Below are 24,338 nucleotides of genomic sequence, written 5' to 3'. Positions count from 1 at the left end.
AGTGCAACAATAATTATTGAAATAAGAGCTTTTTATAATAATAATAATAATAAGAATAGTAATAGTGAAAACAGATTTTGTTTCGGTATTCAATGTATTCAAATATTTTTGATAAGGTATCAAAAAACATACAAAGTACAAGTCTAGAAACAAAAGTTACAAAAATGATTATTTTTATAAAATATCGTTTATTTAATTTTGACCAGAGAGCAGCTACTGCAATGTTATAAATATATTTGATCGATCGGTATTTATATTTTGTGCATTTCACAAAATCTGCAATTATACTGACATGCAGGTAATAAATTTGTTGAAGCACAGTTTTGCGTAAGAAAATCATTGCATAAGCCTTCTTAATGCGACGCTAAGCGCATTATAAATAGAAAATAGATTTATAGATTTGATGAATTTTATTATACATTATATGAACATAGATATAAAAGAACGCAAATCGTTATCGGTAAATTCAAAGTTTTATAATTGAATGAATCATAGATAATTAAAAATATATGTTCATGTGATCATTAAAAATATTTATATTTATATTTTCACTACGTTATCTCCCAACTGTGTTCAAGTATTACGTGTACAATTACAAATTTTTTAAATCTCTTAATGAGAAACTTTGCTTAACTGATTTACATTCACATATTTATAAAATTGCAACATTATATATCTGAATATTACAATTTTTTCTTATTTATATTATATTCTTTTACATTAAAGTATTGGATGAACATTCGCGTTAATGAGATACAAGGTATTTCTACCAATAAAGACAATACGAAAGCACAGAAGAAACTCAGAAAGATATATTCCAGAGACATAAAAATCTGAAAACGAAAATAATAATAATTATATTTTTCTAAATCATATATTCGTTGTTACTAGGATTTTGAATATTTACATGTAATGTACTTACTAGAGGCAAAAATTGAAAATAAATTGGCGCTTCACTACACAAATTAATCGATCGTATAATGATAGGGTTTAAAAGGTAAGCGCAATAAGTAAGTCTGCTGAGAGGAATCCAGCCTTTGAATGATAACAACTGATTAACAATGCCTATAATAAGATCAAACATATTAACATTAAAATAATGTTTTAAAACACATTTGAAATTCGAAATTATAATATATAATTATGATGAAAAAATAATTAGTAAAATGAAACTAAAAAAATAATACTGATATAATAAGTAAAATATAAATAACAAATAATAATTTTTAATGTTTAAATAACATTTCATACATATTAATTAAATAACAACTGTTTCTGTATAAATAAGTTCCAAAAAATAAACAAACCTCCGTGTTTAGTAAAACATGCTATTACAATCCATGCAAAACTTATAGCCCAAAATACTCTTTGCAAGGCCATATAAATAGCAGTAATCATAATAGATGTATATTGTAAGGATGTATAATGACCAAATATTATAAAAATAATGCTAGTGATCGAAAGCAACCAACATAATATTACTTTTTTCTGAAAATTGTTATATTATTATAATATAGTAAGAATTCATAGTAAATCCTAAACATGTGATATAAATATTAAAATATTATAATTTATTTATATTTTATTCTATATATTGCATTGTATTAGAATGTCCCATTTTAATCAATCTATTAGAATATATATTTCAAAATCCAAAATTTAAGATAAAAATGTCAGACAAAAATTGTAGAATATCGAGTGTATAATTAATATCGATTTATTTTTAAATAGCATCACTATTGAGATATTTTATGATCGCTATTGTTTTACATGAAATCATATATTTTTGTTACGTAATATGATCTCAGTGAATATCAAAGTTTCAAAAATATGAGAAAATATCTAAAAGATATCTAAAAATGTTTAAAAATATTTTTAAGGTATTTCTAAAAAAGATCTCTAAAAGCCATTTAAGAGATATCTAAAAAGATATTTCGATAAAGATATTTGTAGCACTTTTAAAAAACATCTATAATCATTTGAAAGATGTATTTAAAATATCTTTAAAACATTTATGACAACTGTTATAAGAATATTTTTACCGAAATCTATTTAGATATATTTTAACTATATTTAATACATCTGAGGTATTAAAGATACCTAAATTCTTTCTTTTAAAAGATATCTTTAGACATTTTTAAAACATGTCTATTATATCTTTAACTTAATATTATTAATTTATTATTTAACTTTTATGTTTCCTTCTATGAAAAAGTTTTTATAGAAAGATGCTTCTAATCCTATGATTATTTTGAATGAAGTAAAAAAGTATAAGATGCTACTTAAGTTATTATGATTTCAAAAATATTTTGTTTAAAGACTTTAAGACTTTATATTAAAAAAAACATTTTTATATTTAATTTTTTAAATATTATTTTTGACATTTATTACATATCCAAGCAACACAAAGTCGACAGTTAATACTATAAGTCGGTAGGAGAAGTCTAAAGTCGACTTTAGTTAGACTGAATGTCAACTTATAGCTGACTAATAGTCGACTTTACAAGTCAATTAAAAAAAGTCAACAATTAGTTGGGCAAATAGTCATTTGTGCTGTGTGGGTATGAATTAATTATTTTTGAATTAATATATATCAAGAATACGTTGATATCGATTTGACGTATTTAGATTTTCTGTTTTACATACTCAAATTTGTCAATTGCAATATAATAATATAAATTGTATTTAAAAATCAGTTAAAAATATTTTTGAAATGAAAAAGAGGTTCATGAAAATGACGAATCATCTAAATATTCCAACCATTGGACTGATTAATGCGACGCCTTGCATACTAATTTATAAACAATTAATTTATAATCAATAAAATTGCAAGAAAAGAATATATTTGTAGCTTTGTACAGCTTTTATAAATTAACATTCAAGTTTTATTAATCAAAACTTACTTAAACTTACATAAAATATAAATTATACATTACCTTTTCTAAAACAAAATTATTGTTTATTTTCGTTAAAATAAAACCTGTAATTATTCCTATAATATATGGAATTATTCTAACCAATGGTGAATAATATAATATATCTGCAAGTCTATACAGTTCACCCCAACTACAAAAATAAGAAAAAGCATTAACATAATTAATTTCTCGATAAGCAAAATATATTTCAATAACTTACGTTGGAATGTATTCATAAGTATATGAAATATAACCATTAAGAATGACGGAGCCTATTAAAAGTATACCCAACAGCATAGCAGCGGCATAAAAGTATCTGAAAATACGATATGATATTTTTCCGAATATATTAGAGACACGTAGCTATATTACCATCAATAATTAATTAACTTACACAGTTGACAACATTAATATTATTATAGCAATTATAAAAAATTGCATATCATTAGCTAAATACCAACTCCAAATCATGCACTGTAATAAAAATGAAACGTAAAAGATTTATACGCATAATTTTAAGCTTTTTTTAATTAAATAGCTTGCATGTACCATTTCCTCGAGGCCAAAGAAATTATTTATGTACAAAAGATTTCTCCACCAGTACTTCTCGCAAGTTTCATATGATTTCTCGTACATATAAAATTGTGAAGTGTTATGCAACTTAATTGAGCTTAATAAGAATATTCCTAATGTCATTATGTAAGCTGGAGTTAGCCTTAAAATAAAATTCTAATTATAGAAATAAAAATAAATTACATTGGATCACAAAATAAAATTAAAAATTTTTTTCCCAATTACTGTACTTTTCTAAATAATATTCAATTATAATTGTTTTTAAAGGATAACGTTGCTATTACGTTGTTTTGTATTATTTGATATCAATCAACATAAAGTAACATAATATTTTACATACTGTTATCAAAATATCATAATTTAACCGTTATTAATTAATTTATTAATTATATTTATTAAATAAAAATAATATAAATTAAATAAAAAAAATATTTAACAAACATTTTATTGATATTATCTTATTATCTAAGTGAGGTAATACATACCGGATATATCTTTTTATCATATATACAGAAAAAGTAATTAATTTTTGTCTGTAACCAATTGGCTTAATCAATTCTTTGTCCGTTTTATTTCTCAGATACAAATAGGTCACTAAACAACCGCTCGAAAGAAAATAAATATCGACTGATAGAAATGAAATATCAAATAGACTAATCCAAAAGCTGCCACTATATCTCAGAAACCATCCTTTATTATCTGTATTCACAAAATAAATTCTATTATGCAGATCTTAAAATGTTTACCGTTCCAATATTGTAAAGTACTTACTGGCAAATTCTGCTGAGAAAAAAAAAGTATGGATGAAAATTATACATAACATAGTTAAAAATTTTAACCCGTGAATGAGAGGTATTTCATCGGCATTTAGTTTTGTATTAAATATTTCTCTCGTATTTCTATAAACGGAGAAGCATATTAGTATTTTTTCAATTTTATTGTCTCGATATGAAGATAAATCTGTTTCTATTTTCTTAGTCATGTTTTTTATGTCTGAATTATACTTTTCGGTTTTTAATAATACATTAACTGAAAAACAAAAATGCCTCAATTAAATAAGAGATACAGAAAATGTCTATATTAATGATGAAGAAAATTGAAATTTATCATATATATAATTAATAATTTTAATTCAGTACGCATAATAAAAGTTTTTTTGAAAATAAAGTCTGTATAATAAGAAGATGATAAGTAGTTTGTTAAAACGGAAAATATTTTTCATTTTACAAATTATTTTAAAGATTTTATATATGATACATACCATTATTAGTTGTATCATTACTTGTCGTATTTTTATTTATATATTTTTGATACACAAATATATCATATGTCGTTCCAATTGTTGTCATGAAGAAAAAAAACGCTAGAACAACACTACAAACAAAAGCTTTTTTTGATTTAATTTTGATTAAATTTTTAAAAGATTAAAAATTAATAAAATTAAAAAAATTAATAAAAATTATTTATAATACTAAAATGCATTTTTTATTATATCTATATATTATATATTGCTTATATCATAAAAAAAATAGTTGCTATATTTATGTTTTGTACCAAACGAAGGATGACATTTTACTGGATAACCATTCATAATCATCTTTAAATTCTTTAATTTCGATCAATTTGAAATCCATGGAATAGAGATCATTGATCAGGAAAATTTTATCATAAAGTATTTTTTTCAAAATAACATTTAAATTATTTATAGAGCACGACGCTGGCAAACAGAGTCCGAGTGAAATCACATCCTGAAAGAATAAAACTTTCTGTATTCTTACATTTAAATTTGTAGAGAAAGGAATTATTAAGGAAAATTAGAAATAACTGGAATTACTAATTAAATAAAAATGGAAATTCAAGGCTTCTAACTACTTCGCGGATATCTAAAACATCTGGTATCAGAATAGAGAAAATATGTTATAAAAATTCTTGCAAAATAAAAATACATTTTAAGAAAATATTTGTAATTGATCAGTCTTGTATCGAAATAGAACAATCTTGTATCAAAGACCCCCTTTCTAATCAATAAATGACCATACGTCTAAAATTGAATTATAGTCGGTTTTCATTAGATGACTAAATTACTGGATTAATTAAAAGAGAAGTGTGCATTTTATAAATCTGTTAATAATAATATGTAATAATGTGTAAATCTATTAATAATAATAATGTTTTCTGTTAATAAAGCGAGGAGACATCAAAAATAAAATATTGTGTGCTAACTGCGAAATTTCAAATTGTCGTAGTGACATTGCTAATTGAAGAATCAGAGATCGTCGCAACTCTAGGCGTAGCATCTTACGAATTTTGATAAAAACATGTCAACATATTTTCATATCAAAATTGTATCGCGTAAAGTGTTACAAGATGTTTTATTCAAAACTATTAAAGAGCGAAAAAAATCTTTCTTGTAATTTTTATGAGTCATTCAGATTTTTTAAGTAATAAATAATATAACATTGCTGATATATTTAAAAAGACAAAACAATTAATACCTTTTTCTTTAAATAAAATCATATAATTTTCTTTTGAGTTTTCAAAGCTTCTATTTGCAAATATTTGCAGAATTAATATAAATTATTTAATCTCTTAATAAATAATTTCTTTTCCTTGTATATTTTAATATTTCTTTGTTTTTCCCAAATTGTGCCGTTTTTAAACACAAATAAATGCAAGTTTAAATAAGAATATAAAGATTAATAATGTACAATATTAATTACATTTTAATTTTCTGTTGATTCAATTTTGTATTTAATTTAAAAATTTTGTAAGTTCAACAAATACAATAAATTAACATTTATAAATGAATATGTTCTATCTATTTTTTGAATTTTATTATATATAGCTTTTTATAAATTTACCTCTTCAAGTATATTTATATGATATTGAAGAGTATTGTTGTGTTTAAAATGAGCAACAAAATAATTCACTTTAAAAGAAGGAAACTGCTGTTGTGAATCATGATACAGTGTTTCATTTAATATTTTCTGCTTTGAATTCAGTAGGCGAGCTGTATTCATTGTATCGAGACATTGGCTACGACTTCCCAGCCAATAGTTATTTCCGTAAAGGAAACCAGAATTAAATACACCACTGGAATCTAATACTTAAAAACAAGAAATAAAATATTAGTATAAAATATTAGAAATAGTAACATTATTATTATTATTATACTAGTATGACCAATTTTTAATTTTTGTTCGCACCCTTCTGTTCTGATACTAATCTGTCTTAACGTGATCATTATTCGATATTTGATTATTCAATATTTTTAATTCATACTATATTATTTCCGTAATTAGTTTGTATTATTTATATTTGTTAATATTATTACTATTTATTTCGTTTGACATTTCATATCATCTAATTTAATAACTCACTTGTATTTCGAATTTTATTTTTCTTAATCTAGTATTTGAATTAATTTTTTTAATTTTTTAAATTTTATTTGATTTACTTTTTTTAGCTTATAAATAAATTTTAATTATTGGTCACGCATGATCCTAAGACTTTTCTTGGAACTCTGATTGCGTCTTTGCTTATAACTCGAACGAACATACATGACCAACAAACAATTATTCTTGATTTGCACCAGAGATTTGTTCCGAGTTCAATTATGCGATAATGACTTTATCTATTGATAACCATACGGCACTCTTCCTTGTAACAAAACCAATTTTAATTATGTTATAACGAATTCCGAATGTTATAACGAATTTTTTACACACTGAAGATAACCATATTAAAAGTCGAAACGTTTGTAAATGTAAATTGTTATTGTTTATATTAGTTATTTTCAATGTATAAACAACCTAGCTTGACTCGTACAATCCAGTTTTTTGTATTTTTTGACATGTTTTTCATTGAAAATAGTGAATTTCAACATATATGGTAGTTAAAAACAACTAAAATTATTTAACTTAAGGAATTGAGTCAAATTTGACTCTAATATCTAACAGTGTACATAAGACTCCACCCTTAATAAGAATATCATTAATAAGAATATCATTATTTAAGAATCTCGATGTCGTTAAAGAAACTTCATTTCTAATAGCTTATTATATACTATGCCTGAGCGCGCAAAATGATTTAGTTCTATTTGTGAACTTTAATTTTTAATATTTGAAAAACTATTATAGTTTCTATTTTCGTCTTAGAATATTAAAGAATCTGCTCATAAAAGGAAAAGCAGAAGTTTACAGATATTCTATATAGCAACGACATAACAATTGCTATATAACATACAACCCGATATATTTTATTATTTTTTTATATAACAGATAAATAAAAAAGTAATTTATATGGGCTTAACTACCCGATTATAGAGTATAATATGAAATTACATAATTATAATATAAATTATAATATAAATGATAGTAACATATCTTACATTATGTCTTATTTATATCAATAATTAAAGCTCTCAGTTAGAACTCTCAAATCGCTTTTTATTTGTTATTTATGTTAAATAATAATTACATTACATTTGTGGAGAATTAACCTTAATTGAAATATAATTAAATCTCTACAATATAACAATTAATTTATGCACTATGGATAAAACATAAATGATTGTTCTTCAAAATATGTTTTCTGATTTAAAATAGTAGTGCGTTATCAATACGATTAAAAATGATTACAAACTTTATTTACCTTTCAAGCCCCATAATATTCGTTGATCTACAGCATTTCGAAATTTATGCAATTCCTTTCCACATATCGTCGAATCAATAAGATCAGCTACTGAAGCAATGGCATAAGCCGGTAGGGTATGAATACGAGCGTCACTAAATTTTTGACTATGAGCAGAGACACTAAATAATGTGATAAAGTTTATTGTACAGATGTACAAAATAAATTGTCGTGGCAACATAATGGGGCTCTAGCAAACAGCAATCACGTTTATTTCTTTTTGTATTGCGATTCAATTAGTATTTTTGACAACCAGCATATTAATTTTAAAATACAGAAGAATCAAGTTGTTTTACTAATATAATACATTTTTTTACAATATAGATATACACATTTGTTTTAAATATGTTTTTTTTATTAACGCCAAAGAAGTAATATTATCACTAGATCATTGTGATTTTTCTATTTGAATCTAATGTATATTTTTTTTTGTCGAAATCTTGTCCGGTTGCAAAGAAAATATCATAATCGCTCCTTTGATTATTTTAAATATTCTTCTGCGATCCGCTATTAGATCGAGTCTCACTGAGACAATTCTCAGATAACACTTGATTCCGATCCTTGAATTTGGATAGATGAACTTCTGATGAAATAAATGAGCCAAACTAATCAAGATAACTTACGAGTATTACGAGTTTATTATGTTTTTACTTTACATGTAGTCTCTTTCGTGTCTCTTCGCGAACTGTGTGTGTGTCATTCTGTCGAGAGCGCCGAATTTCGATCGTAATTAGCATCAGGAACTCTAACTCTTTTATTGTCTTTTCCTAATAGCACGCGATACAAAACTCTCTTTTTATCCTTTGTTTTATAGATGTTTTGTGTCCAATAATCCAAACATCTTAATAAACAGAAGAGAATTGAATCAATATACAATTCATGAGATGTTAAGTAGGAAGCAAGATTCATTTTCCTTTATCTAATCGTCTTAATGCAATTGTCTTAATGCAATTATTTTAATGCAATCGTCTAATGCATTAGCGTTACATAAGTATGTGAGTTAATATTGTAAACACATAATTATACAAAAACTTTACAAAAAAATTAATAGTATGTTTGTCTTTTTAAATTGAACTTCTTGCACTATTCATCTTTTCTGCTTTCTTTCTCTAACATGAAAAAAAGGGGAATAAATGAAGAGCAAAAGTTTATTTAAAAAAAAATCAAACTTAGTATCGTTACAATATAATTAGTATAAATATATTGTATCAATATTCAGGATCTCTGTGATGATGCATTATTTAATTTTTATTGTCATTTAATTAGACAAAGAGAAATAAACGATATACAAGAAATCTTATAATTATACATTGTTAATGTATAGATAGAATAATTTAAATGAAGCAAAAAGATCTAAATCTTTTATACAATTTTTGTAATTTTTGTAATTAATGAACATAAGTCACTATACTTTATTAATATAAATCATCTTATTGTTCAATCCAAAACAAAGAGACATTAATTTTGCAGATATTTCTTTATTGGATTAATTGTGATTACCTTTTCTTTGCAACAAAGATTAGAGTTACGACAGAGAGAGAGAGAGAGAGAGAGAGAGAGAGAGAGAGAGAGAGAGAGAGAGAGAGAGAGAGACCCTGAATTTATTTTCAATTACAACAAAATTTCATTATTAGGGAATACTTTAGTGCTAAATAGTCAATTATCTACAAAGAGTTTAGATAAGTATAGTAATAGTAATTTAATAAATATAATTTATTTATATTAACAAAATTTGGGATGTGTTGCTTTTATTACTTTAATTTTTTATAGTGAATTGAATGTTATGATAAATAAGGTGAACAATAATGTAAAAGTAAACTCTAATATTTAAATACATGAATCTAATATTTAATTATGTATTTATAAATATGATTATTTGTAATTTATGAATCTTAAATAAATCAACGGTTTTTTCATAAGAAAACCTTTTAAATTCAACAATTATACATTTGTAAATTTATTAAATGAGAATCTAAGAATTATATACGTTTAAGTTAGTCATTTCTTCGTTATATACAAGTATTGAGAATAAATGAATAAAAATGCATTACTTAGACTCGGAATTTATTTTGCAAATTGTCATCGTAAACTTATTATAGATTGAAAATGTATTGCTATATGTTATAATAAATAATGACTTGTAATAGCAAACAATTCCTTTTAGATGAGGCATATAATATCATATATCATATAATCCGCTATAAAAGATAGATTATTATTCACTATCAAAACTAACTATTTTATCAAACAAGCAGACAATAGATGGCTTCCATCAGCAGACTGGGTCGAATAATTTTTACTTTTCTGAATTTCAAGACAATGCTTATTGCGAACTACGTCGTTAAATCATCTTACAACGTAGCCTATTCAAAGCTAAATCTAAATTCACCCTTTTCCTATTAAATCGATAATCAAATTTGAAATCGATTAATCCCCCACTTTTGAAAATTTTTTATTGCGAAAAATATTACCTCAGCCAGGAAACTGACTTCTCAACTCGGTAATTAAATTATTATTATGTTATTGAGATCAAATTTATTTATCTTATCAAATCTTTGGTGTTCGCTCGTCTCTTCGTTCCACGTACATATATGATAGAAAATATATAAGTGACAATTCGAACCTTTAACTATCAAAGACAAAAGCGTTAGTCTTACTTCTAATTGACTAATACAAATATGTGTTATTGCTTGGCAGTGCTCAAATTCAAAATTATCTATTCAATTATCCAAATTCAAAATTATCCAGTTGGTTTCATTTGCTTAAATAATAATAAATGTTATGTACAGATAAAAAAAAGTAAGGAAATGTATGTAATGAATGTGTAAAATATAAGCTTAAGAAATCAGATTTTAAACTCATGGCGCTTGAAATGAAATAATTAACGGATGTATTGTGTGCGAGCATCAATACGAAGCAGGTCCTGAACTGCATTGCTAACAAAAAAAGATATAGAAAAAAAGATATAAGAAAAAAAGACATAACCTTAATGATAAATGAATATATGAATTTGAAATGAATTGGCAAAATGTGATCGGCAATGTGAAAATTGAAAAGAAATGTCATGGACCTGTATAATTGAAAGTAACATTATATAACGTAACGATATATGTGCATATAATTATCTTTTTTACGTTTTTGTTCAAGGAATATGTAATATGTGCTACATATCTCATCTATATATTACGTTTATATTATATTAATTAATTATGTGATATTATTTGTAGAAAGCTTTTGGATAAATATATAAATAAAATGAGAGATTCGTCAATAGATATTGGCGTATATATATTAGGTGTTAGGTGTATATATATTAGGTTACAAAAAAATTCTGAGCTTTTTTTTGTAAAATTCAATTTTTATTCAAAAACAAACAAAAAAATATTAATCAGCGAAATATTTCCCGTTTGCATCAACGACCTTTTGCCATCTTTCGTGTAGCTTGCGAATTCCTTGACGATAGAAGCTCACCGGCTTCGAAGCGATAAAGTCATCAATGCATTTTCGTATCTCTTCAAATCTCACGAAATGTGTCAGCCAAATGATGCTGCAGCAAGCGGAATAGGTAGTAATCGGAAGGCGCCATGTCTGGGCTATGCGCCGCGTACGGGAGAAGTTCCAGCCTAACGCAAAGATATGATCCTGAGTCGCTTTCGCAACATGTGATCGAGCATTGTTATGAAGCAAGATCACTTTACGACGTCCTTGGCCAGTAAATAGCCTCTTTTCTTCTAATGCATCGCTCAAATTGGTCAATTGTTGTTGGTAGCGGTCTGTTATTGTTTCACCCGGTTGTAACAACTCGTAATACAACACACCTTTCCAATCCCACCAGATGATAGAGCAAAACCTTCTTAGCGTGGATATTGGGCTTTGGCGTCGATGTCGAAGGTTGACCAGGGTCAACCCATGATTTTCTACATTTAGCGTTATCATAAAGAATCCACTTTTCATGACCTGTAATGATTTTGTGCAGAAAATCTTTTTTCTGGAACACTTTGAAAGCAAAGTGAGTGCAGTGTCACGCCGATGATTTTTGTTGTCTTCGGACAATTCATGCGGAACCCATCTGCCTTCCTTCTGAATCTTTCCCATCGTATGTAAACATACAGAAATGGTTTGCTGCGTAACACCAAGCTGTTCTGCAAGCTCCTTTTCAGTTTGCGCAGAGTTTATATCCAGCAGTGCTTGCAATTCGTCCATTTCAATCTTTTGAGGGCGTCCAGCACGCGGTTTATCTTCAAGACTGAAATCTCCTTGGTGAAATTTTTGATACCATCTTTTACATGTAGTATGACTTACAGCGTTCTCTCCATATGCAGCACAAATCATTGCAGTGACTTCAGCAGCATTTTTCTTCAGAGAAACGCGAAGTGGATGGAAAATCGAATATGCTCTTTTGTTATTGCCATCGTGGACACTACTGATTTTTGAAGTTATGTGCATCAAACGCCAAACCATATGGCATTTTAGAAGGCCAAATGTCAACGCTTTAAAACCGCAAAAGGGCGGGAAGATATATAAAATTTAAATTGTTATTTCGGTTGTATGAAATCTAAAGCTCAGAACTTTTTTATACACCTAATATAAATACTTGACTGCGTTTAAAATCTATGACGGAACGAGATCACAATGGTCGAGGATTCAAACAAGTTTTCATCCAAATTTTTGTTACCTGCGATTTCATGTACTTCTATGCATTATGTTGTTTTGGAGTTATGTTTTACGGCGAATCAATAGATGTTTCACAAAAATTATCGCCCTTATAATCTTATAATCTTTAATTTTTACATCGAAGATGACCAAATCGTATGGTTAAAACGTTTATTTTATATCAATTATTGTTTCATAAATTGATTTAATAATCGTTTTAACATTAACAATCTTTACCTTTTACCATTATGCTATTGTTTTAGATATACGACTAATATAAGATTAATAATTACAAAAGAAGATTTTTGCAGAAGTTTATTAATACAATTTTAAAATTCTTATAATTCATAATAAATATTCTGACAAACTTGTGTTTACTCTTAAAGAAGTCTGACGGAACTTTTTAAGAGTTCTAATGTTGGCCAAAACAATTTCTATGTTAAAATATATAATAAAGTGTTGCAGATAAATATTTTGAAATCAAATTAACAAAATAGATCCTGTTAAAAAAATAATATATAATATATAACAGATAAATAAATAATATATAACTATTGAAATTGTTATTACTATATACAAAAGTTATCTAAGAATATTAAAAGATTCAAATAATACACTCGCTAGTACGGTCGCTTTTTTTACCTAATTTTAAATTTTGCAATATAGCATTCCAATTATTATAACATATATTATATGTAAGAATATTAGTAGCCTACACTAATATATTAATCATATATTATTTGTTATATTAATAATATATTTTAAAATATAGTACACAGTTCAAAAATTTGTAATAATATTAGAAAATTAGATTGTTTTCTGAAATTAATCATCGAATACGACAAACAGACCGCTACGACGTAACAAAATAAAAAAGATAATAAGTGTGAATACCAATAAATTTCTATTTTACGCAAAAAATTACAAATCCTATATTTTGATATTTAATAACGATAATGTAGATAATTTATGATGCTGCTTTCATTTCTAACAGTGAATTGAAATGCAACTTAAAATAGCACTGGTTTACCATGCAGCTTTTTTCGATTAAAGTATGAATAATAAATTATATGTACGTGTTAACATAAGATTTTATATGTCTCTGGATTTCAAATAAGCGCTTGTATATTTTGTCTTGAGTGTTCCAAAATAAGGAGTTATGTAGGTTTTCATATGTCCATTCCTTTATCTACAAAATTAATATGAGCACATGTTAAATACTAAATAATTATATTATAACATCTGTATATTACGTATATTTGTATTTCTTTATGTATTTTTCAGATCTAGTGATTATTAACAAAACACTTGTGTAGAAGTAGAGATTACATTGACAATAACATAAAACATTATAACCGTTATATAACACGTGTGTTATGTAACAGTTACATTGTTGAGTGGAAAATTATATCTGACATTTATATTACATATTATATTTATATTACATGTAATTTTGTTAAGTAGAAAGACCTTAAACATTTTCAGGCAAGTTTCACAATTAATAAGCAAGATGTTAATAAATGAAAGGAAGATATTAATAAATATCTGTACAAAGATGTGTGTTTGCGTGTTAGATGCATTTATATAGTTGCTAAGAATGCGAGTTGAAGATATGTTCTCTAAGATATACTCTCATATCAAACAATTCACTTTTTTATATAGAGAAAACATCTTTGCAGCATATGTAACTGCTGCGAAAATGCATATGAAGATAATGCTTGTTCCTACACGTATGCTTTCTGAATGATTTTTATTACTAACTACTAACTTGTAATTTTGGAAAAAAACGCGAAATAATATAGAATCTTTTTGCTCAGCTTATTTATTCTACTTGCATTCAAATTTGCAATATAACGATAATGATATAATAATATATGCGATATATAATGTGATATAGTATTATAATTATCTGATAATCTGTATATTAGAGTTATGTTAGAGTTACATTACTTCTAGATAATGAGTTGTTTTTTTACAAATAAAATAATTATAACTTTTTATAAATACATCGTTTGTCAAGAATAATAAAATATTCATAATACACACATATATTTATTGAAAATAAATATTTTTTCAACCTTCATGTGAAATAAATTTAAATAAAGTATTTCATTTTTATATTTACTTTTATATGATTTGTTACATTTACCAATATTAAATTTAAACTTCTGTGATATTACTATATATTAAATATAATAAAAAAATAAAAATTTAATAAAAGTACGAGACAGTAGTAAATAAGGAATATTATATTTCTCAACTTACCTCAACAAGTGTTGTCAAAGAATGAACAGAATTTATGACATTAATTAATGTTGCAGTTATACTAATTTCTCTAGGAAGAAAAACAATAATTACATTATATAATAAAATAATACAAATAATACAAATATTTGTGATTGAATGCAAAGGAAAGATATCTATGAAAATGTATTTTTACTTGGGTTTGAATGTTTCCAAATCGCTTAATATGAAATTAATAGAGAAATCATTTGCATGTCTCTGAACAACATAACAATATGCAGTAATCTGGTTTTTAATAACAGAGATCATTCTTGTATTATCTTCTGTATAAATAATAGATTCGTAATCATTTCTTAACTTTTTTAGCTCATCTAAGAGAAAGAGGAAGTTAGAAGGTGGATTTGAACAAATCAGAAATTCTAATATTTCTGAAATTTTGCTTTCTAATATTTTATCTAAATTATTAAATACTTTGTTAAAAACAGATGTGTTAGATGCCAATAAGCTATGACAATACATCCATCTTTTTTCCCACAGTAGCAGTTTAACATTCCTGAAATTTAATCATAAAATATATATGATTTATGATATATTCTTATAGGGAAAATATTCGAGAATAATAAAACTGCAGCATAAAGATTCGTGAAAAATTAAATAATAAAAATATATGCTTTCTCATGAAATAATTTTTTCTGCATATAGCTTCAAGGTATAATTAATTATAAGCTTTGGTTAAAAAGTCCGTATTGTACGTGCAATACTATTACAAATATTACATTACAAATATTTCATAATCACTGAAACTACTGACACTGTCGCTGTTTAAACGTTTGTAAACTACTTACTCAATAATATACATTACTATATATTATTGAATTAGCTAATACTAATAATTGCAAGCAACACATAATTGCAAGCGTTAGATAAATATAACGCGTGTGTTATATAACAGTTACTTTGTTGAGTGGGAAATTGTAACTAACATTTATATTGCATAAAATTTAGTTACTTTGCTGAGATATAATTTTTAATCAATATTTATGTTTGGTTATATTTTAAACATTTATATGTAAAAAATTATTTTACGAAGAAATTACATCCGCTTTTACTTAATTTTTTTCGAATTTACATGCTATCTTATCCACGAATTTCGTTCTCCCTTATACAATTTTATTCAAAAATTTGCCGAGTATTTTATATTATATCTAGTATAAAAATATGACAATAAAAAACTACTATTAATTAATAACTAATAAGAATATTTACATCGGATTTGTTAAATACTGATACAATTTAATTTCAGCAACTGCTTTGCATTTTTTGTCACCGAGAACACAAGCCCATTTTATAGCTTCTTGCCTTAAACATTTAGTATGATCGTTTTCATTAGGATTTTCTTCATATTCAATTTTGTCAAGAAGGGAATTCAGTAGCTTTAATAGTTGAATCTAAATTTTGGAAAATAACATAAATTTTGTATTAATTATTTATTCAAGGAAATTCAATCTAAAACTGTAGAAACGTAAAATCTTTATTTCTTAATAACAGAAGTTATTTCGAAAAATATTTAAATAAGTATACAAAACGAAATTAATGCTTTGAGTACATTAATATAAAATTTCTTTTATTGAAATTGTTTTTACCTGAAAATTAGTATTTTTGAGATATGGTATAATATATGACATGCGTTCAATAGCTTTAAACATGGGATACCATGCTATATAGTCTGTCTCTCGCGACAAATAATTTGTAAGTTCCATAAATATGAAATAACTTAATTTGTGTGATGTTACGAAATGAAATGCATCATCGATGATTTGAGCACGATTTAGGACATGAATATTTGTATAATTCTCGGAATTAAGATAACGTGCTATTTTTACCCAATTGTCCTCATTATAATTTATTCGATAGTATCCTATCACACAGTAAACAAATAAAATCAAAATCAAATAAAATTGAATTGATTTGATATTAAATTTAAGATAAAGTTTATTTTAGAGATATTATTTTTTTATTTTCAAACATGTTAAAAAGTTATCATGTAATAATAGGCTATTATGTAAATATTATCTCACATTACAAATACTAAAAAAATGTTCTTTATCAATTAACATATTAATTTTTATGTAAGCTGTCGATTATTTACTTGAAAACTCATACGTAAGAATATATTAAATTTTAGAAATTAATCTCTCTTTATAAATATTGCTCTTCAAGTAAAATTAAAATTATTTGAGCAAATAAAACAACTTGATCAAATATATAAACATAATTATTAAGTATACATATAACAACATATATTAAACATAAACATTCGTTAAACAAGAAATTAATTATACATGGAAATATCTAAAAAGACTTAAACAATTTCAATATACAAATAAATGATAATAAGTGATTTTAAAAAGTAAATAATAAAGATTAAAATATTCAATTTTAAAATCATATAATCCAGACTATAGAAACCTAATGCAAAAATAAAGCGAAAAAATCTTTTTATTTTCTTTCCATAATAAGAGATTCTTGATTATATATAGAAAATAAATTGACAATATTCTTCAATATAATAAAATATTTGATTTTCGTTATTTACCAGTTTGTTGTGGATTGGCTATTAGTGGCCAATAAGATTCCATATGCTTCCATATATCATCACCACGATAAATATGTTTGTATTGTACATTTAACCACACCAAAGACGAAGTATTCTGGAAAGTAATATGTGGTGGAAAAATATATCTAAATGGTATTTTGCACTTCTTGGACATATTTTCTATTAAAAACCAGCATTTTTTATAATCAATTTCAAGAACAGGGTATTGCTTTTCTTTTATCCAAGGATCCATTATGTCTTTCACATTAATTTCTCCAATCATTGTTTTATTCTGTTCTAAATCATAGGCGGATTGTATAGCAGTCCAAAAATCATCCGGATTACCAGTCCTTACAAAAATTTATAATAATCTATTATATTAACAGTATATTATATAATCTATTATATATTATATAATCTGGTAAATATTACCGACGGAACATTATTATTTATAATGTGATGTACGCACAAATTTTTATAATTTTAATATATATATATATATATTACAAGAATATATTATACAGAATATCTCGTAAAGATCGTAATAACATCTGGACTTTCAAAATTATTATATATAATGTTCAAATTGATTGTTAGAACATTTTTGCAGAATTATCATTATATTTAAGTGTTCTACAAAATAATTTTAATGGGTCAACAAAATTATTTTTAGATCTGTATCAGATTAAATTTTTAAATTTGCTAGCAAGTATTCTTTCCATGAACGCTTAAAAGTAGATTCTCTTCCCTAGAAGATGAGATTATTTTGAAACGAAAATTCTAATACCAAATGTCGAGGCTACAATGCCTTTTAAATTATAAACATTTAGAGTTAGCAAGTCAAATCGTCTTAAGTTCGCGCTCTCAGGTATGGTATAATACACGAAAGGCAAAAATTGACTGTCGCCCCCTTGTCGAAATTCACATAGATATTACAATGTAAAGATCATGAGACTCTTTTTATTGATATTGGCATAAATAGATTATCTCAACAGAATATATTTTACTGAAAAGAAGAAAAAATATTATTATTACATGTTACGTAAAGTATAAGTTGTTAAATGACATTATTTTTAGAAATTTGCTAGTTTCATACCTTACAAAATCTTAAATATCTTAAATATTGCATATAAATGGATGGTGCACAATTTGCATTTGTAAATAAATAAAACGAAAATAAAATAATTTATTGTTATTATTTAAATTATTATTATTATTTAAATTATATAAATTATTTATAAATTGTGTTAAAAAATTTGTTATTATTATTCTAAAATATTATCTTGATCGATTTCTATAATAATAATCTCATTTATTTGCAAGATATGAAATTAGTAGATTTCTGAAAATAAATAATAATCATTTCATAGCTTGCGCTTTACGTATTATGCAGTAATATTTTTTCTTCTTTTCAGTAAAATATAATCTGCTTAGATATATGCACAGTGTATTTATGTGACTATCAGTAAAAATTATTCACCATCTTTGCATTATAATTTTTAAATCAATTTTGACAAGAGAGTGACAATCAGCTTTCGTCTTTCGTATTATATGCATTGCCCATCTGCGCGGACTTGATTCACTAACTCTAAATATTTATTCAAAAAGCATTGTAGCCTCAATATTTTGCTATTAGGATTTTTATCTCAAAATGATTTCAAGAATAATTAAGAATATTTAAAAGTCGTTACAGTCTTTACGAAACACCTTGTAGATAGTTAAATTTAAAAACAAAGAATAAAATCTAACATTCTTGATGTCAAATCGATTATATTGAATCAAACTCTAAACTTGATACTAAAATTTACTTAATTATAAAGTTGAAACATTTTTTATCTATCATTTATATCAATCATTGTTTATTTTTAGTTATGTTATATACTTATAGTTTGTTTAGTGTTCGCTCGATTTCAATATAACCGACTTGACATTAAGGATGTTATTTTTTTTGCCTTTACTCTCTTTAATTTAACCGTTGTTTTTAACATAAGGGATCTATTGATAATTTTTAATTATATTATATATATTATCAATTATTATTATAAAATTGTCATTATTAAAGTGAAAGATATACAGCAACTATGATTAAGAAAAAGATGGAATATATGAAATTAATGACAAAAGCCTCAGATAAAACATTCTATTGATTTACATTTTAAATTTTAAAGAAGAAACCATATATGAACATGTAATAAACATGTAATAAAAATTGCGTATTCTAATTTGCTATTATAAAATAAACAATTAATAAGTAATATTTATTTTAAAAAATAATGAACAATGGCACTAAAGTATATCTTTGGTATACCTTTAAATATACAACAAGAATATGTCGCTGATTCACTTTCACAGAATTTATGTTTTAGAAACATTAGAAGCAAAAAATCTAGGTACTGTTTTTACTTGGAAAATAAACTGATTGTGTAGAAAGAGTTGAGATGGTAAGCAGACTATCTATAATATAAATTGTAATTCACTAAAATTGAAGAGAAGAATAACACAATTATGTAATGTGTTATAGCAATATACATTATTAAATAACATTATTAAATCTTTTTGTCAATTTCAAATTATTATCAATTTCTGAGATTGAAATTTTCAATAAACAATTATCCTTTTCCACAATAAAAAGCATATTTATAATGCTATTTTTACTCTTATATAAAAAATAATTTTATATAAAGTTAATTTTTGTGGAAGAGTAATAACAAGATATAGCAAATTATTAGATAATGATATATCATCAAATCAAAATGAAAGTAAAAAAAGAGGAAAGAGAAATTAAAAGGAGAGAAATATGATGTATACTCACTGTTTTTCCAAATATTTAATAATGCTGCCCTGAAAAATTTGATTACCCAGTGCATGTTCTAGCATGCGCAATATACAAGGTGCTGTAAAAAATGAGCGTTGGAAATCAAATATGTAATAAATAAATGATGAAATATGTAATAATAAATTTGCCAAATATTTCCAAAGGTACGATAAGTCATTGAATAAATGAATAAATGATTCAATTTTCAATATATATATATAATTAATACATTTTTATTTTTAATAAATTAGAAGAAAGACAAAATACAATTTATCTTATAAAATAATACTTAAACAATCGTACATTTGTTAAATTTGTTGTGCAATATTGCATACCTTTTATATAGTAAGCCAAAGGGAAAAAAATATCATTTTCAAAGATGTTATTTACTTCTGGTGTAAGAGAATTCATAATCTGTTGATCGTCTAAACGGAGAGACTCTTGTTGAGTTTGCACCACAAACAAATCCAACAAACGAATGTCTGGCATAACCTAGACATTAAATGTATATTGTTACATAATTATATACTTATATAAGTAATATTATTTTAATAAGTAATTTATATAATTTACATTAAATCATGATTACATTAGATCATGATTAGAGTCAGTTTAGTAAACAATTTTTAAAAATAAAAATGTTAAATAAATAGACAGATTCTAAAGTAAGTAGTTTGTAATGAAATTGTTTAGTTATATTAAATAACATCAGAAATATTCAAAGAGTACATTTAGATATTTCATATAAATTATTTAAATATAAATTTATGGCATGTTTCCTAGTGAAATATTATTACAGACATGAAAAAATACCTTATTGACCATATATATTCCAAATAACGTGGTAACACCTTCATTGAACCACATATCAGACCATGTTGGTGGACTGATTTTGGCAAATAATTTACCCATCACTTTACGTCCTATTAAACGCGATATTTCCATTTTTCGCGCAATGGGATCTATTCCTTCATTATAGACAATATCTTTTTCTCTGAAACCAATCATAAATATTGTATGTTATGCATACTACAATCATGCGTGTAACACATTGCTCTATAAATAATATTATCATTTATTACATAATTCCTAGTTTCTTTTTTTGTAATTATTTTATTATTAAAGTATAAGAAATTTATTTTCTTAATTACACATATTACTTATGAAATACAAATTGAAATTTATCCACGCCATTATTTTCTAAACCTGCGATCACATAGTGATCTCCTATTATGTTTTTTTCTTGTAATTTCCATGTGTGATTAATGATATTTGTGACATTTTCAATTAGTTCAAATGCAAAAGTTTGATTTTGTATTATTGATTCTCTGCCCCATAATTTGAGATCAATTTTTTCGGAAGTAATATTTGAATAGTCATTCTTATCGAGTAGCACAATCGCAATACAATAAGTAGGAATCTGAAGAATATTGCTAAAATATGTTGTCGTTTTAGTTTCAAAGAAGAGTTTAAAGAAGGGTGACATATTCGAAAAAGAACGGTAATGTTTGGGATGCTCAATAGCAATGGTAAAGTCAGCTTTTATTCTTGGCTCGTCCCAGCATGGAAATAAACGTCGCGTTCCAGTAGCCGAGTTGTCTGTTGCAATAAGCCACCTAATATATTTAAATTATTAATAAAAAATAACATAGTTAACAACAAAGTTTTAATTTATAGATATCATATAAATAATGAAAATTATTGTAACATGAAAGCTGGGAATCACAATTTTTATAATTTTAGCAGCGTATTTATATTATTTAAGCAAATATTCCTGAATACGATCTAATATTAAAGTTCATCCAAATAAGTACTAACGCTACTTCCTAATTCTTATGCATTTAACATATTCTTGTTACATAAGGTTATGTAAGATATACATTATTAACTTCAAATAGTTAAAAAACATACTTAATCAATTTACTTTGAACATTTTATAAATGATGTTTATAATAAGTCTCTCTGTACACTCACTTGTCATATCCTTCCGTATTTTTATATGGGATTTTAACAAAGCCTCCATCATCATTAGCGGTAGTACCACTATATGTTATGATACCATCATATGTTATGGTCAGTATATATTTACCAGCTTGTAAAAAGTTGAAGTTTAAAATAACAATTTGCAATTTATTAATATATGAAATCTTACGTATTACCATTTTGCGTTTTGTGTTAATTTCCATTAAGTTTATATCAGTTATATTAAAGTTCATTGCATGAAATTTTATGTTTTCTGTATTTTGAGGAATAATAATTCTGTGATTACATTTTCCATGAAAAATATTTTCTTCTGCATCTAATGTTATTTCAACGCTGTACTGTATTTCTGGTACATATTCATGCAAACGAGAATTATCTACAGTTTCATCATTTAGATATTCTACGTCTTTATGAGCATAATTAAGAAAAGCCGTGACATAGTTAAATATTAGAGAATATAATAACACTTTTATTAATTCCATAACATTTATCTAAAAACAATGTTTAAAATTTAGCCAAATATGTTTCTGATGTAAAGCTGAAATTTAAAATGATCGTAAAAGTTCAATTCTTTAAAAGTCTCGAAAGCAGCAAAAATTTCTCATTAAAAAATTTATAGAAAAATGAAATCTAAATGAAAATCTTTTTTGATAATGGCTTTGACATGTATTATTATATTATTATTAAATATGCAATGTTAAATATGTATTAGATTTTTAATGTGTGTGTGTGTGTGTGTGTGTGTGTGTGTGTGTGTGTGTGTGTGTGTGTGTGCGTGCGTGCGTGTGCGTGTGCGTGTGCGTGTGCGTGTGCGTGTGCGTGTGCGTGTGCGTGTGCGTGTGCGTGTGCGTGTGCGTGTGCGTGTGCGTGCGTGCGTGCGTGTGCGTGCGTGCATGCGTGTGTGTGTGCGTGTGCGTGTGCGTGTGCGTGCGTGTGTGTGTGTGTGCGTGCGCGCGCGCGCGCGCATATATATATACATATAACACACACACACACACACACACACACACACACACACACAAACTGTCCTGTTGTTAGTAATTTATAAATTGAAATTATGTGTGTTGACAAAATATATAAAATATTTTATACATAAAATATTTTATAATTAGTTCAAATAGTACCTACGTTATAAAAGATAGAATACTGTTACAAGAATCACAACCTTTCTGCTCTGACGGTTTGCTGCAAAATAAAATAAATATGACAACAAACATCCAGAATCATATGAGATCATAAGTGATAAAATAATAAGTAATATGAAGTATAAATATGTATATCGCTAGATGGCTCTAAACATATAATAACGGTCGTTAATGATGAAGATTATAATGTAATTAAGTTGAACAATTTATTATTTTATTTTGAAATTAAATTTATCCTGATGTAATGTACGTTATAAGTATTCTAAATATTTTATAATATTTTTAATTAGAAATTATATTTACCGTTAGAAATTATTGATAATAGGCTTGAAATCTTAGACTAATCTTTCTGCTCCGATAGTTCACCGCCAAATGACAGCTGTGAGAACAAACATACAGTTATAAAGGATATACGTTGTACGCAAATAAACAATATATTGAACACTGGATTTAATATAAATGTTGAAATAAAACTTTTAATATGTTTAATAAAAGGTAAATTTTATTTAGAAGTTTATTAATATTATTTCAAAAATCTTATAATTTAAAACAAATAAAAATTTGCACTGAAGCAGATAATAAAATATTTATAACATTAGATTAAAACATTATACATCACATTAAAATACATGTTAAAGTAATACTGATAAACATGTTTTAATTATATTTATATTAAACAAATTCCTAACATATAGATAATATTATAATATAATTATCAAAAT

The 24,338-nt window shown here is 25.3% G+C and overlaps 3 protein-coding genes across 5 annotated transcripts; all 3 read right to left on the bottom strand.

Annotated features, from left to right (window-relative positions):
- Window positions 1-168: 168 nt before the first annotated feature.
- On the bottom strand, window positions 169-9,155 carry LOC105422833 (nose resistant to fluoxetine protein 6-like). Of its 3 annotated transcripts, XM_089076532.1 has the most exons (14): window positions 8,837-9,151; window positions 8,142-8,763; window positions 6,350-6,594; window positions 5,043-5,236; window positions 4,750-4,862; window positions 4,260-4,517; window positions 3,974-4,187; window positions 3,465-3,630; window positions 3,310-3,389; window positions 3,136-3,231; window positions 2,937-3,066; window positions 1,308-1,488; window positions 923-1,065; window positions 169-833 (listed from the first exon to the last, which is right to left on the bottom strand). In XM_089076532.1, the coding sequence occupies exons 2-14, from the start codon at window positions 8,359-8,361 to the stop codon at window positions 684-686; spliced, it is 2,190 nt and encodes a 729-aa protein (XP_088932658.1). In that variant the 5' UTR covers window positions 8,362-8,763; window positions 8,837-9,151; the 3' UTR covers window positions 169-683. The 3 variants fall into 3 exon arrangements, 2 of the variants coding, with proteins under 2 accessions (XP_088932658.1, XP_088932654.1); XM_089076528.1 differs by having other exon boundaries at window positions 8,142-9,151; XR_016139167.1 differs by lacking the exon at window positions 1,308-1,488 and having other exon boundaries at window positions 696-833; window positions 8,142-9,155.
- A 3,831-nt stretch (window positions 9,156-12,986) lies between these two features.
- Window positions 12,987-21,477, bottom strand: LOC148938240 (aminopeptidase N-like). Its single transcript, XM_089081008.1, has 9 exons — window positions 21,302-21,477; window positions 20,824-20,980; window positions 20,486-20,567; window positions 17,674-18,023; window positions 16,721-16,995; window positions 16,344-16,525; window positions 15,274-15,630; window positions 15,099-15,168; window positions 12,987-14,022 (listed from the first exon to the last, which is right to left on the bottom strand). The coding sequence occupies exons 1-9, from the start codon at window positions 21,431-21,433 to the stop codon at window positions 13,900-13,902; spliced, it is 1,728 nt and encodes a 575-aa protein (XP_088937134.1). The 5' UTR covers window positions 21,434-21,477; the 3' UTR covers window positions 12,987-13,899.
- A 167-nt stretch (window positions 21,478-21,644) lies between these two features.
- Window positions 21,645-23,657, bottom strand: LOC148938239 (aminopeptidase A-like). Its single transcript, XM_089076036.1, has 3 exons — window positions 23,600-23,657; window positions 22,463-22,962; window positions 21,645-22,104 (listed from the first exon to the last, which is right to left on the bottom strand). Exons 2-3 carry the CDS (start codon window positions 22,951-22,953, stop codon window positions 21,645-21,647), a joined length of 951 nt encoding a protein of 316 aa, XP_088932162.1. The 5' UTR covers window positions 22,954-22,962; window positions 23,600-23,657.
- Window positions 23,658-24,338: the final 681 nt, after the last annotated feature.

Source organism: Pogonomyrmex barbatus, unplaced genomic scaffold (genome assembly GCF_055798465.1).
Source record: "Pogonomyrmex barbatus isolate J1 unplaced genomic scaffold, ASM5579846v1 scaffold1, whole genome shotgun sequence".
In the NCBI taxonomy this organism is placed as follows: domain Eukaryota; kingdom Metazoa; phylum Arthropoda; class Insecta; order Hymenoptera; family Formicidae; genus Pogonomyrmex; species Pogonomyrmex barbatus.
The sequence above is the reverse complement of the archived record's forward strand: the minus strand, read 5'-3'. Positions and strand labels throughout refer to the sequence as shown.